This window comes from Rhinoderma darwinii, chromosome 5, assembly GCF_050947455.1.
Source record: "Rhinoderma darwinii isolate aRhiDar2 chromosome 5, aRhiDar2.hap1, whole genome shotgun sequence".
In the NCBI taxonomy this organism is placed as follows: domain Eukaryota; kingdom Metazoa; phylum Chordata; class Amphibia; order Anura; family Rhinodermatidae; genus Rhinoderma; species Rhinoderma darwinii.
Genome location: NC_134691.1, coordinates 296,026,767 through 296,039,847, shown reverse-complemented (window position 1 = coordinate 296,039,847; position 13,081 = coordinate 296,026,767). Strand labels below are relative to the sequence as shown.

Here is a 13,081-nt window from a genome sequence, read left to right as displayed (position 1 = left end):
AGAAATGTCATGGCAAAAAAGCAAGACGCATCCGCAGCACACATAACATGTGCATGACAGCTGCGGACTTCATTGCGGAACTTAGAATCTCCATTGAAGTCAATGGAGAAATTCCGCCATGAGTCCGCCACTGCTCCGCAACAGACAGAGCATGCTGCGGACACCAAATTCCGCTCCGCAGCCTATGCTCCGCAGCGGAATGTTACGCATCGTCTAAACGAACACTTCTAAATAGAAGTGGAAGTCAATGCAGAAACGGCTCCGCTGCGGATTAACGCTGGGGAGTGTCCGCAGCGGAATTTAAGTGAAATTCCGCCACGTGTGAACCCAGCCTTATATGCGGACCGTCCTAGCTTTGGTCAGTCCGCAAGCAGTAAAGTTGCAATTGAAGGTACGGGCTTCTCTGCATTTTACAATCTTTCTTAGTTAGAAAGCTTCGGGACTCCAGCAATAAACTGCAATTTGCGGGGGATTACTACAGCTACTACCGTGGAAATTAAGAATTACGTAGTGCCCATTAAAATAAATAGGAGGTCCCTGTAATGCACGGACATATTGGGACCTCCAGGGACAGTGACACTGTCACTAGTCGATCTCTGCTCCTACTAAGTAATGGAGATCCCATACAGGGGGAACCCTTTTAAAAACTCTGAATTTGATTATCTAAAGCAGACAACCTCTTTGATTATGCTCTTGACAAAATATGATTTCTACAATTTCGTGACTACTATTTCTAAGATCAACAGCACTCGTTTCGATACTAGTATTTTATAAAGTCAGAGTCCCAGGGATAATAGCATTGCAATATGTGTAATATTTAGATGTAATGACTGGAACCTTAAGTATAACAGTGGGGGAAATTATATAAGAGAAATACTCATTAAATGAAAACTTAAAAAATTATCTTCCAAAATGTAATAGGTACATGTGAGAAGAAGTCATTTGACCATCATTAATTTCCTAAGTAAAAGATCTCTCTTCAGTCCTCAGATCCCTTTGACACTGCTCATAGATTTGTGTTACTGAAAACCTGTAACAGAAATCTCTAAGCAGTGCCACACAAACTGCTCATACTTACATCAGGCAGTGCCATAATAAAGTCATAGGCATTGGCTTCTTTAGCGGCTGTCTCTATTTCTTCATCTGTCACATCTAATCTCCCATATTTTATGTTGTTCTTAATGGTTGTTGCAAACAGGACGGGCTCTTGGCTGACCACACCGATTATTTCTCTGTAGTTTCTTATATTCAGAGATCTTATATCATGACCGTCAACCATTATCTGGAAAAAAAAGAAATACCCAGAAAATAACTAAAACCTAAACAAAAAGCAAACAAAATGTCTAAAGTTTCAATGTAGAAAGAAAAACTAAATATATTTACCATTCCTTCTTGTGGATCATACATTCTCTGTAGGAGCTGCACCGTTGTGCTTTTACCGCATCCACTCTGCCCAACCAGTGCCACGGTTTGTCCAGGTTTAACTTTTAGATTAAGTCCTTTTAAAACCTTCAGGTAAACAGAAAACTGTCTATTGTGTATGTCCACAAATACAAGATCACACATAACACACAAAGACATAACAAAATGTAATAAGAGAACATATAGTAAAAGCATAACATGGATTTACCTGAACCTGTGGTCTTGAAGGATAACAGAAATGCACATTTTTAAATTCAATATTTCCTTTTATATTATCAGGCTTGTATCCCTCTGTTGAAAAACTGTTAATCGTAGATGCCTATGGTTGTAGCAAAGAGATTATATATTAGAAATTGGCAGAATATGTAAACCATCAAAAATAAAATGCAATTGCCCACACAAAATCATTTGGTGAAGGGTGAATGGTCATGAATTTTCTCCACAACTACTGTTAAGGTTTTGCAAATGTAATGATTTACGCTTGCATATATTAAATGTATATGTTTTTAACTCCTTTTTGGTTGAAGAAAAGCAAAACGATGTCTTAACATTTAACATATACGTTAAATGCTATATGCAACCATTTGCCTATACATTTGACATATATATATATATATATATATATGTATATATATATATATATATATATATATATATATATATATATACATATACACTACCATTCAAAAGTTTGGGGTCACCCAGACAATTTTGTGTTTTTCATGAAAACTCACACTTATATTTATCAAATGAGTTGCAAAATGACTAGAAAATATAGTCAAGACATTGACAAGGTTAGAAATAATGATTTTTATTTGAAATAATAATTTTCTCCTTCAAACTTTGCTGTCGTCAAAGAATGCTCCATTTGCAGCAATTACAGCATTGCAGACCTTTGGCATTCTAGCTGTTAATTTGCTGAGGTAATCGGGAGAAATTTCACCCCATGCTTCCAGAAGGCCCTCCCACAAGTTGTATTGGCTTGATGGGCACTTCTTGCGTACCATACGATCAAGCTGCTCCTGCAACAGCTCTATGGGGTTGAGATCTGGTGACTGCGCTGGCCACTCTATTACAGATAGAATACCAGCTGCCTGCTTCTTCCCTAAATAGTTCTTGCATAATTTGTAGGTGTGCTTTGGGTCATTGTCCTGTTGTAGGATGAAATTGGCTCCAATCAAGAGCTGTCCACAGGGTATGGCATGGCGTTGCAAAATCGAGTGATAGCCTTCCTTATTAAAAATCCCTTTTACCTTGTACAAATCTTCCACTTTACCAGCACCTAAGCAACCCCAGAGCATCACATTACCTCCACCATGCTTGACAGATGGTGTCAGGCACTCTTCTAGCATCTTTTCAGTTGTTCTGTGTCTCACAAATGTTCTTCTGTGTGATCCAAACACCTCAAACTTCGATTCGTCTGTCCATAACACTTTTTTCCAATCTTCCTCTGTCCAATGTCTGTTTGCCCATATTAATCTTTTCCTTTTATTAGCCAGCCTCAGATATTGCTTTTTCTTTGCCACTCTGCCCTGAAGGCCAGCATCCCGGAGTCGCCTCTTCACTGTAGACGTTGACACTGGCGTTTTGCGGGTACTATTTAATGAAGCTGCCAGTTGAGGACCTGTGAGGCGTCTATTTCTCAAACTAGAGACTATAATGTACTTGTCTTGTTGCTCAGTTGTGCAGCGGGGCCTCCCACTTCTCTTTCTACTCTGGTTAGAGCCTGTGTGTGCTGTCCTCTGAAGGGAGTAGTACACACCGTTGTAGGAAATCTTCAGTTTCTTGGCAATTTCTCGCATGGAATAGCCTTTATTTCTAAGAACAAGAATAGACTGTCGAGTTTCACATGAAAGCTCTCTTTTTGCCATTTTGAGAGTTTAATCGAACCCACAAATGTAATGCTGCAGATTCTCAACTAGCGCAAAGGAAGGTCAGTTTTATAGCTCCTCTAAACAGCAAAACTGTTTACAGCGCTGCTAACATAATTGCACAAGGGTTTTCAAGTGTTTTCTAATCATTCATTAGCCTTCTAACACAGTTAGCAAACACAATGTACCATTAGAACACTGGAGTGATGGTTGCTGGAAATGGGCCTTTATACACCAATGTAGATATTGCATTAAAAAACAGACGTTTGCAGCTAGAATAGTCATTTAGCACATTAATAATGTATAGAGTGTACTTCTGATTAATTTAATGTTATCTTCATTGAAAAAAACTGAGCTTTTCTTTCAAAAATAATGACATTTCTAAGTGACCCTAAACTTTTGAACGGTATAAATAAACGTAGATGGAAGCATTGGAATATCAAGGCAGAGAGATTTATATTCAATATCTGAAGCTTTTTTCTTAAAACTCATTGAGGGTGGTCATTTACAATTAATATCAGATGATTCGGACAGTATTTCTTATGTTACGCTTAAAGCCATATTGTGAATGGTATTAAAGAGAAAGTTTAGTATTTTAGTAATAAAACCTAGAGAAGACAAATCTAGAAAGTGACAGAGAAGTTTTGTTTCCAAAAAGAATCCCCAATGCTTTACCTGGTCAATGGTATGGAATATGTTATAAGCAGCTCCTCTTGCCACTGAGAAAGCGTCAAGGTGAGAAGCGGCCTGACCAACACAATAACTGCTAAGGACAACACTGAATAAAACCTGAATGGAAAAACATCAAAATAAAAATACACTACGTAACTCATTTAATTACATAATGCTGTTAAGAAATAATTTTTTATGAAATTATTATGTTGTTGACCCAGGGATTTATGAAGACTGGTGCAAAAGAAAAGTGGAGTCGTTGCCCATAACCTGTGAAAAATGAAAGGTGAAATCTGATTGTTTGCTGTGGGAAACTACTCCCCTTTTTCTTTGCACCTGTTTTCATAAATCTCCCCTTATGACCTTTGTAATCTGAAAAAAATAACAATTAAAAAATAAATAAAACTAATTTTAAGATATTAGAAGGTATGTCAGCAATCTTGAGACTTGCATTTTGGGACTTTGGAATAGGTCTCCGGGAGGCGTACATTATACTGCAGTGCTGTAACTTTCCAATTATTTTTTTCTTAATACATTTTGTAAACTCACCACAAGTACATTTCCGATAGTATATCCGTTTTCTCCCAATATTAAGACTGATCCATACCAAAATCCAAGTGCATAAGAGGCATAAATAATAAAGTACATAAAACCAACAGCCAACTGAGAAGTAATGGCCTTTTTTATTCCAATTTTTTTGGCCTCTCCCAAATTATTTGTGTATCTGAAAATACAAGAACACATTACTTAAATAACGCATTACTTTTATCAGAAACGTTATAATATGTGCACATATGTGACTTCTGTACCTTTGTATTTCTTTCTTCTGTCCTCCAAATGCAACCACAGTCCGTATTGATGAAAGAACCTCTTCGGCTACAGCTCCAGCTTTTGCATAAGCTGACAGCTCCTTACTAGTCAGTGATACCACCATCTAATAAAAATGTCATAAATATTAATTGGGACAAGCATGATCTCAATCATACTCCATATTACATAATGTTCTTGAAGCATTTCTCAAAAGCAGAAACATAATAAAATAATTTTGCTTTCCTAATAGTTTACATAACAATACTACAGCTTCTGCATAGGCAGACAGCGCCCCCTAGAATAAGAAAAACCATGATTAAGTTTGCAATAGTTTATTCAAGTACAATTCAAGACAGATCATTTTTAGGTGTGGATCATATTATAGGCCTGCGTATTCAGAGTTTGTCTAGGATTAGAAAAATGTCCCCCAGAAAAACAGCTCTGCTCTTGTCTATGGGATGTGTATGTTATTGTAGCTCATTCCCTGTCAAGTGAATGTGGCTGGGCTACAATTTTAGGCACAGTCCATAGACAACAGTAGCGCTCTTTTTAGGAAAAAAAAAGTATGGTTTTTTTTCCAATCCCACACAATCGTTAAGGTTTCTTTTATTTGGCACCTAAATCCTTTCAAAATCTTAATTTAGTATTATGACAATTCATTAGCTTCACAGCATTGCTACATATTATAAAGGCCAGCATAGTACTTTGTAGCCCATGATGAATACCTTATTTAGTGAAACTTTTCAGTAATGTCTAACAAAATTAAGGGTCAAGATACTTTCCTATACACGAGTATATTCGGAGTGTATATATATATATATATATATATATATATATATATATATATATATATATATGTATATATGAGATTAAGAAGGGCATTTGTTAGGCTTCATTCACATCTACGTCAGGGTTCCGTTCTGACGATCCGTCGAAGCTTCCCGTCAGAACGGAACCCTGACTAAAACAAACGGAATGAATAACACAGTCGACTACGGTATTGATTCCATCAAAATGACGGAACCCTTACACAACTGAGACAAACAGAAACCATTTGCACCGGATCCATCACCATTGAAATCAATGGTGATGCAAACGGAAACCTATTGTATCCATTTGTTTCAGTCAGGGCTCCGTTTTGACTGACAGCTCCGACAGAACATCAGAACGGAACCCTGACGCAGATGTGAACGAAGCCTAATGGTGTTTTCACCTAACAACAAGGGCCCCGTGGTAGTTAACAAAGCTATTATTATCGGAGCGATCTTAGATTACAGTTCAACATCGTATTTTATATTTATTTTACATCGTTATTTTTTTTTAAATATTTTTATTATAATATTGTTTTCTTTCTAATTGTTATTATTTCTGTTATTGATATCACATTTAGGAGTTACATGAGTGGCAGCTGTATATCCTTTATGTAAGGTAATTATGATTGTTTGGTATTTTAATAAATTGGAGATTATCCGTTTCAAATAAGTGGCCCGGAGAGCCTTTTTTTGGTATATTATTTTCCATTTTCATTAGTCTCTGTGGATACTGCATCTTATTTATAGGTGAGACCTATAGCTGAGCTGCTCAAACACGACTACTAATATCTAGCAAAAATATAATGGCCTGTTACGAAAATTTTATAGATAGATTAAGAAATATTCTGCTGTTTTAAATGTAACATCTAAAAATTTAAAAATTATAATTGGACATTTTACATGAAGATCCTAAATGCACTGAGTCTACTCACCAGTGCAAACCTCTGTCATATATTTAACACATTAACTAAAACAAAATTGAAGGCTTTACCTTGGAACAAATGGCGGTTGAAATTGCCACCAAGGGACTCGTGGCCAATATAACCAGGGCTAGTTGCCAACCTTTGACTATTCCAATTACTAGTCCTCCTACACAGGTTGTGACGTTCTGCACAAGATGTCCAACTTTATCTCCTATTCCATCATTGATCTTGTTGACATCTCTACAAAAACAATTATTGCAATAAATAATATATAGACTAATAAAAATGTGTCAAGAAGACTAGTATAAAACAATGGGTCTCTTACTCTGTAAGACGAGTGTTAAGTTCTCCAGATTTGGTAACATCAAACCAACTCATTTCTTGTGACAAAACTGAATGAAAAAACATTTTCCGCATCCTCCTTGTCTGTCTTGCTGCAGCTAAAACCCAAAAAGAAACTTGGACATAGCCACAGAGTAAAACAGCTGCTCCTATTCCCACGTAGTACAAGGAAAACCTGGTGATGCAAGTAATATTATAATAGATACAATTATAACAAAATATTGCTAAAAAAGATATTTGTCAGAAAATACTTACACGGTCATCTGTTCAGGTAGCGGTTTGAACTTTTTACATGCAGCTGTTGAAAAAAATAATAATCTGTGTTGTATTGTATTGTCTTGTAATTTAGCATGGGTTAAAGGGGTTTTTCCAGCCGATGATAGGTGATAAATATTAGCTCGTTGAGGGTCCAACTGCTCTCACCTGTGTTCATACCATCCATAGAGTGGAATGGAGCGGGACCACTGCTCCGTACAACTCCATAAGGCTACATGCGCACACATTGCGTTTTTAGGTGCGGTTTTTACATTTCGATGCAGAAATAGATGGAGTTTTATGCTGCGGATTTTGGTGTGATTTTTTTTCTAATCTTGTCAGATACAATTCGCAGGGGGAAATGCAAGATTAATTGATATGCTGCAGATTTTAAAATACACACCGTATGTCAATTTAAAAGCGGCAAATCCGCACAAAATACGCATCATGTGCATTTGGCCTTAAACAGCTTTCAGGCTGCATAGGGGGATTGTCACTAAATTGAAGGTAAAGGTAAATTGACAATTTCCTTATTGAGCCAGCCTCCAAGTGCTATGATTTATCAATATATTGACTGTATCACTGTGTGCTTTCTTTTCTTTACTGCTATAACAAGGTTTTGATACCAAGAAGGGTCATAGACACCTTACCACTTATGATTTGGGTCTTTTCTTTTTTATACTTTAATTCAACACTATAATTTATTACTTTTTTCTTTATTCAAGACCATAAATAGGGAAATGGCAAGGAATTTGTACTGTTTTTATATATTTTTTGCCATAATTTTTTTAAGTAAGTAGGGGTGTGTTTGCTCCCCTTCACAAAATTATTACAGTTCTGGCTGCCTGCCGCTGCTCTTACTGAGAGTTTACAGCATATGGATTTATACAGCTACTAATGAACTCAATGGTCCCTGTATGAGACTGTATGCTGTGAGATCTCTGTAATAGTGGCTGCAGGCACCCAGAATGTTCTCATTTATGAGGAGAAGCAAGGGATATGGAGCTCCATACAATAAAAATGGAGATCATATGTCCCATAAAGATATTTGGAGTAGTTTTTGAGTGGAGTGTTGTGGGCCTAAACAATGCCCTGGTCCGTCAGGCTGTGCCCAATTAACTTGAATGGCCAGTTTGCTCCTGGAGGGAACCCTATGGTTTCTACTGAAAAGTTAAATGGGGCTATTTGCTCTAGACAACCGCTTGTAATATGCCTTAGAGTGCCATATTTAGCTAGAACAGGGACCCCTTTGAGAACTAAAGGGTTTTTACATCTCAAATTTACAGATGGGCTGGGAAATACTGGAGATAAAACTATGTTTTGCCTATTTTGGCTCCCCAGTTAATAGAAGAGCCACAGTCTGAGATGGATATGCCTGTAGAGTTTATATATATTTTTTTCAAATAATCATAAATGATGTGTCAGAACATGTCAATAGTTTGGTAATTCTAAAAAAAATAAATAGCATAAGTCTTACTTGTATTTTGTATTGATGAATTATAACATACAATGCTATCTGTCATGTCACCAAACACAATAAGCATTAGTGGCTGGCATAAACCATTTCCAAATGCTCCAAGAAATCCAGTAATTATGTAGAAAATATCCAGTCGATTCGCATATCGAAACTAACAATAGAAGAGGATAAACACTCAATAGTTTACAACTGCAAATTTCCTTAAAAGAAAAATAACAATAGTCATCTAAAAAGGCTCTTCTGTGTACATTCAGAACATGGAGAACTTCCCTAATTGATTACTTCTTTGCAGAATTATCAATACTGACAGACCAAAAATGAGAGGTGAAAGCTGCACAACCGTCTCATACAAGCCAAAACTCCTTGCCTAAATAAATGGAGTAATGGTATGTTGATGTCTAGTGATTTGTTTCTGCTACCTAGAGAATACTGCCATTGCGACTGACGATGATCAAGAAAGTTGCAATAATCAAAATTACCACCATGGATGTGATAAAATGTTCTCTGCTTATCAGCAATGTGTATTACACAAAAATATGTCATAAAATGAAACTGCTTTCTACAGCTTCTCTATTTATAATCAAATTTAGGCAATTTGATTAGCTTCAAGAAGTTTTCTTATGAATCATTTGTTAATAGTGGTTTTAAAGTAGTTTACAGTGTTTCTAGCTTAAAGAAGCTCTGTCACCAGTTAATAATTGTTTTTTATTTTGAAAAACAATTATTTTTGAGCAAGTTATGAACAATTTTATATTTATGCAAATTAGTTTATTAATGCCCAACTGGGCGTTTTTTAACTTTTGACCAAGTGGGCGTTAAGTAAAGAGAAGTGTATGACGCTGACCAATCAGCATTACACTTCTCTCCATTCATGGCCAGCTTCTTTCACTGCACAGCATGATCTTGCAAAAATAGACATCGCGTCCTGGCTGTAGGAAAAGTCTATTCACTCTCAAGACACTTCGGTAAAGTTAATGTGTGAGTAAGTGACAGCACAGCGTGATCTCGCAAGATCACGCTATGCAGTGAAAGAAGCTGGGCTGGAACAATGAGAAGTGTATGACGCTGATTGGTCAGTATCATACACTTCTCTTTACAACGCCCACTTGGTCAAATGTTAAAAAATGCCCAGTTGGGCATTAATAAACTAATTTGCATAGATATAAAACTGTTCAAAACCTGCTAAAAAATAATCATTTTTAAAATAAAAACCACTGTTGTTATCTACATTACAGCGCCGATCAGATTATGTAGGAGATAGGGCACTTATAATGTGGTGACAGAGCCTCTTTAAGCAAAATATTTTCTTTGCTTCGCTGTGACCTCCTTGGTGCTGCTACTAATCTGGGCTTCTGGGGGAGGTGCTCTGGGCAGAATCGATTTCCTTCCTTGTTATAGTCCCTTCTGACTTCCCTGCAGAAGGAAAGTTTTCAGTTCTACTGCCATGCTACTACAGAGGCTCTGCTCCTTCCCTGACAAGCTGGGCAAAAATCTATTTCTATTAGCTGCCCTGTAGTGAACAGTGAATCACTATGCAGAGAACTGGCTGTGGGGAGAGTTACTGAGTATGCATGTACATTAGCACTTAGCTCATGAGGTGGACATACACATTGTTATATACTTTGAACACCAGGTAACACCATACTATGTAAGTAAATGTCTTAACTCTTCACTAAATTATTTTATTATGATCTATACAATGAATATGATATTTAATGATTGGACAACCTATTTAAAGTGAACCCATCACATTGAATCTGCTGCTTTCTCTACAGACAGCTTGTTATAGAGCAGGAGGAGCAGAGCAGATTAATGTATAATTTAGTGGAAGAAGATTTTGTATTACATAGAATGTACTAATAGAAATCCCTGCTTTCTCTGGAATTATGAGTCCAGTGGGCTCACTCAATGATTGACAGATATCTCTGTGTGAGCGTGATTGTAACAATACCCGTCAATCAGGACTACCCCATGGACATCTAAGCTTGTAACTTATTCCAACATTAATAGTTTTATGAATAGTTTAATGAAAAGGAAACTTTATAAATGTGAAATGTAAAATGTAATATATTTTTCAGGATGCCATAAATAAATACACTTATTTACTTACAATTTCTAATGGTCCAACTGTCTTTGGTTTTTCTTTTTGTGTTTTTTCTTTATGTTCCCTAGGAAGAAAATATTGAATGATTTGTTAATGAATTGTGTGAATAGCCAGATAAATATATATCATTATTTCCACCCCAATATACAAAGAAAGGCTATTTAGATTGCATTTCATCTCTTTCAATATCATTAGCTGTGTTTTATCTTTTTGTATATATTGCTGTAATTTATATGTATTTTTATGTATGTATTATGCACCGCAGTTGCATATTTTATAGCTAAAATATGAAGTGGATAAAAAAGAAGTATAACCTGTTCCTTTTTACCCTTCCACCACTTAAAGGGAACCTGTCACCAGCATTTCACCTATTAAACCAGCAATACCTGGTGTTAGTGGGTGAAAAATCCTTTCTATATAACCTATAATTGTCTTCTTAGTCGGCTCTGTAGCTTTAGTATTCAGTTTTTTAGTGTTCCCACACCGTATGCTAATGAGCATAAAAGAGTCAGATCTTTGTTTGAAAAGAGTCAAATCTTCATTTGAAAAGAGTCAAATCTTCATTCCTCAAGTCTTTCCGCGTTTACCCCGCCTCCTTACTTTTGATTGACAGCTCCTCGCCTTCCCCCAGCACACAAAATCCCACGCTTGTGCATTGATGTCCTCTTCTGGTGTGTGCGCACAACGGGACACCGGATTATTACAATAAAAAGCGCAAAATATTTGCAGACCATTATTTACAGTCGGAGGAGGAGTTTAGAAGAGGGGATAACGGCAATGAACTTTTGATAGCAGCGGCCAGTGAGGGATATGTAAAGTTCAATACGTGAAATGCTGGTGACAGGTTCCCTTTAAGGTCCCTGGCATTAGCTGCAAAAAAATGCATCAAAAACTGCACCAAACTACCATATGTCAACCTGGCATAAGTTCTTCTGGCATTGGGTGAAATCACGCACCCTATGCTGAATCATTTTATTCATTTTATCGCTTTTATTTTTTATTTATTTTTTATTTTTTATTCAATACAATATAAAATTCCATACAAGTAAGGAATAAAGAAAATACAATTATGCACATTTTTACATTTTCCCCCTACTCCCACCCCCACCCTCTCAAGACCGATCTTGGTAAAACAAAAAACAAAAAGAACAAAAATTCTTACCACTCCCCCCAATAGGTTTTGCAGTGTTTGCCTTGATTATAGATTTTCTCATATTTCATTATAATTTTTACATTATTTACCCAAGCATTAAACTCCGGTGGGGAACTAGATATCCACTTTCTAACTATTAGTCATTTTGCAATAAATAATAGTTTTATTAATCCACATTTTTTTTCCTTACAAATTTTTAATTTGGAATCATTTTATCGCTTTTATGATTTTCCAAATCACTAAAGATGATCTGTATTTTTTAATGTTTTGTCAATCCTGTAGTTTTCTCCTGTATGAAACACCTGCATTGATAGAATTCCATAAGGTACTCTAAAGTTGACTAAACAATAAATTAGTCCTTCTCAAACTGTGACCTGGGCCTCACTAGTGAAGCACAGCTGGGGAGGCAGTTTTGATCAAAAAAATATATATATTGCTGCACAGGCCTTTTTATAGTTTGCATCAATCCCTGGTTTAGCACCATAACTGATTTATTTTGTACTTATGTTAAGTTATACTGGGTTCAGGAGACACATTTTCAGGCCAAGGCTTTATCATGGCCTGGCTTGAAAGGCCCTAGTAGAAAAAGATTGTGAAGTTGTGCACTAGAGAATCATGGTTGGTCTGAGAAGGTTGTCCTTGTGGATAATGACACCATTTACAGGTCAATCTCTGCTAGGCTGTTACCTGGGCTGGGATTCTATTGAAAAACCTGAGAAAACACCTCACATAGACTTCCCACAATCTGGATGTAATTGATCTGAGCATGCCCCCCAAAAAAACATCTGTTTGTTATAAACAACATCCAAAAACGACCTAAAAAATTCCAACACAGCAAATTGACTTGTCACACAGATATCTGCTTTGTGTCGCCACCTGTCACGTTTTTGAGTGTCACGTGATAGTTGGCAGAAAATTATCTAAATTGCACTTTACATCCAACATATATATATATATATATACAGAGATTGGTATGAAGACCACGTGGACAACACCATGAAAAGGCCTTCACATGGGAACATTATACCGGTCCTACTCCCGGGAGTATGGTGTGGGGTGTCATAATGTAGGGTAGACCCCTCTAGTCTTCATTTCAGGTACACCAACAGCTTGGCGTTAAATTGATTTGGTCAGGGAACCTGTGGTACAGCTATTTCTCCCAAGTGTACTAGAAACTATTTTTCAACAGGACAACGTCAGGCCGCATGTTGCTTGTGCTACTGTGAGCAGCCTGCGTGGC

General features: G+C 36.6%; 1 protein-coding gene across 2 annotated transcripts in view; it reads right to left on the bottom strand.

The window, feature by feature from the left end:
- LOC142651985 (ATP-binding cassette sub-family B member 5-like) overlaps positions 1-13,081 on the bottom strand; it is a 68,938-nt gene that overhangs the window by 21,777 nt on the left and 34,080 nt on the right. For both annotated transcript variants that reach the window (XM_075827312.1, XM_075827313.1), the window contains exons 3-13: positions 10,695-10,752; positions 8,585-8,735; positions 7,108-7,150; positions 6,836-7,027; positions 6,579-6,750; positions 4,775-4,899; positions 4,515-4,689; positions 3,969-4,082; positions 1,631-1,741; positions 1,384-1,509; positions 1,079-1,282 (exon numbers count right to left, since the gene is read on the bottom strand). In XM_075827312.1, coding sequence (XP_075683427.1) covers positions 1,079-1,282; positions 1,384-1,509; positions 1,631-1,741; positions 3,969-4,082; positions 4,515-4,689; positions 4,775-4,899; positions 6,579-6,750; positions 6,836-7,027; positions 7,108-7,150; positions 8,585-8,735; positions 10,695-10,752 — 1,471 coding nt within the window. The remainder of the gene's footprint in view (positions 1-1,078; positions 1,283-1,383; positions 1,510-1,630; positions 1,742-3,968; positions 4,083-4,514; positions 4,690-4,774; positions 4,900-6,578; positions 6,751-6,835; positions 7,028-7,107; positions 7,151-8,584; positions 8,736-10,694; positions 10,753-13,081) is intronic.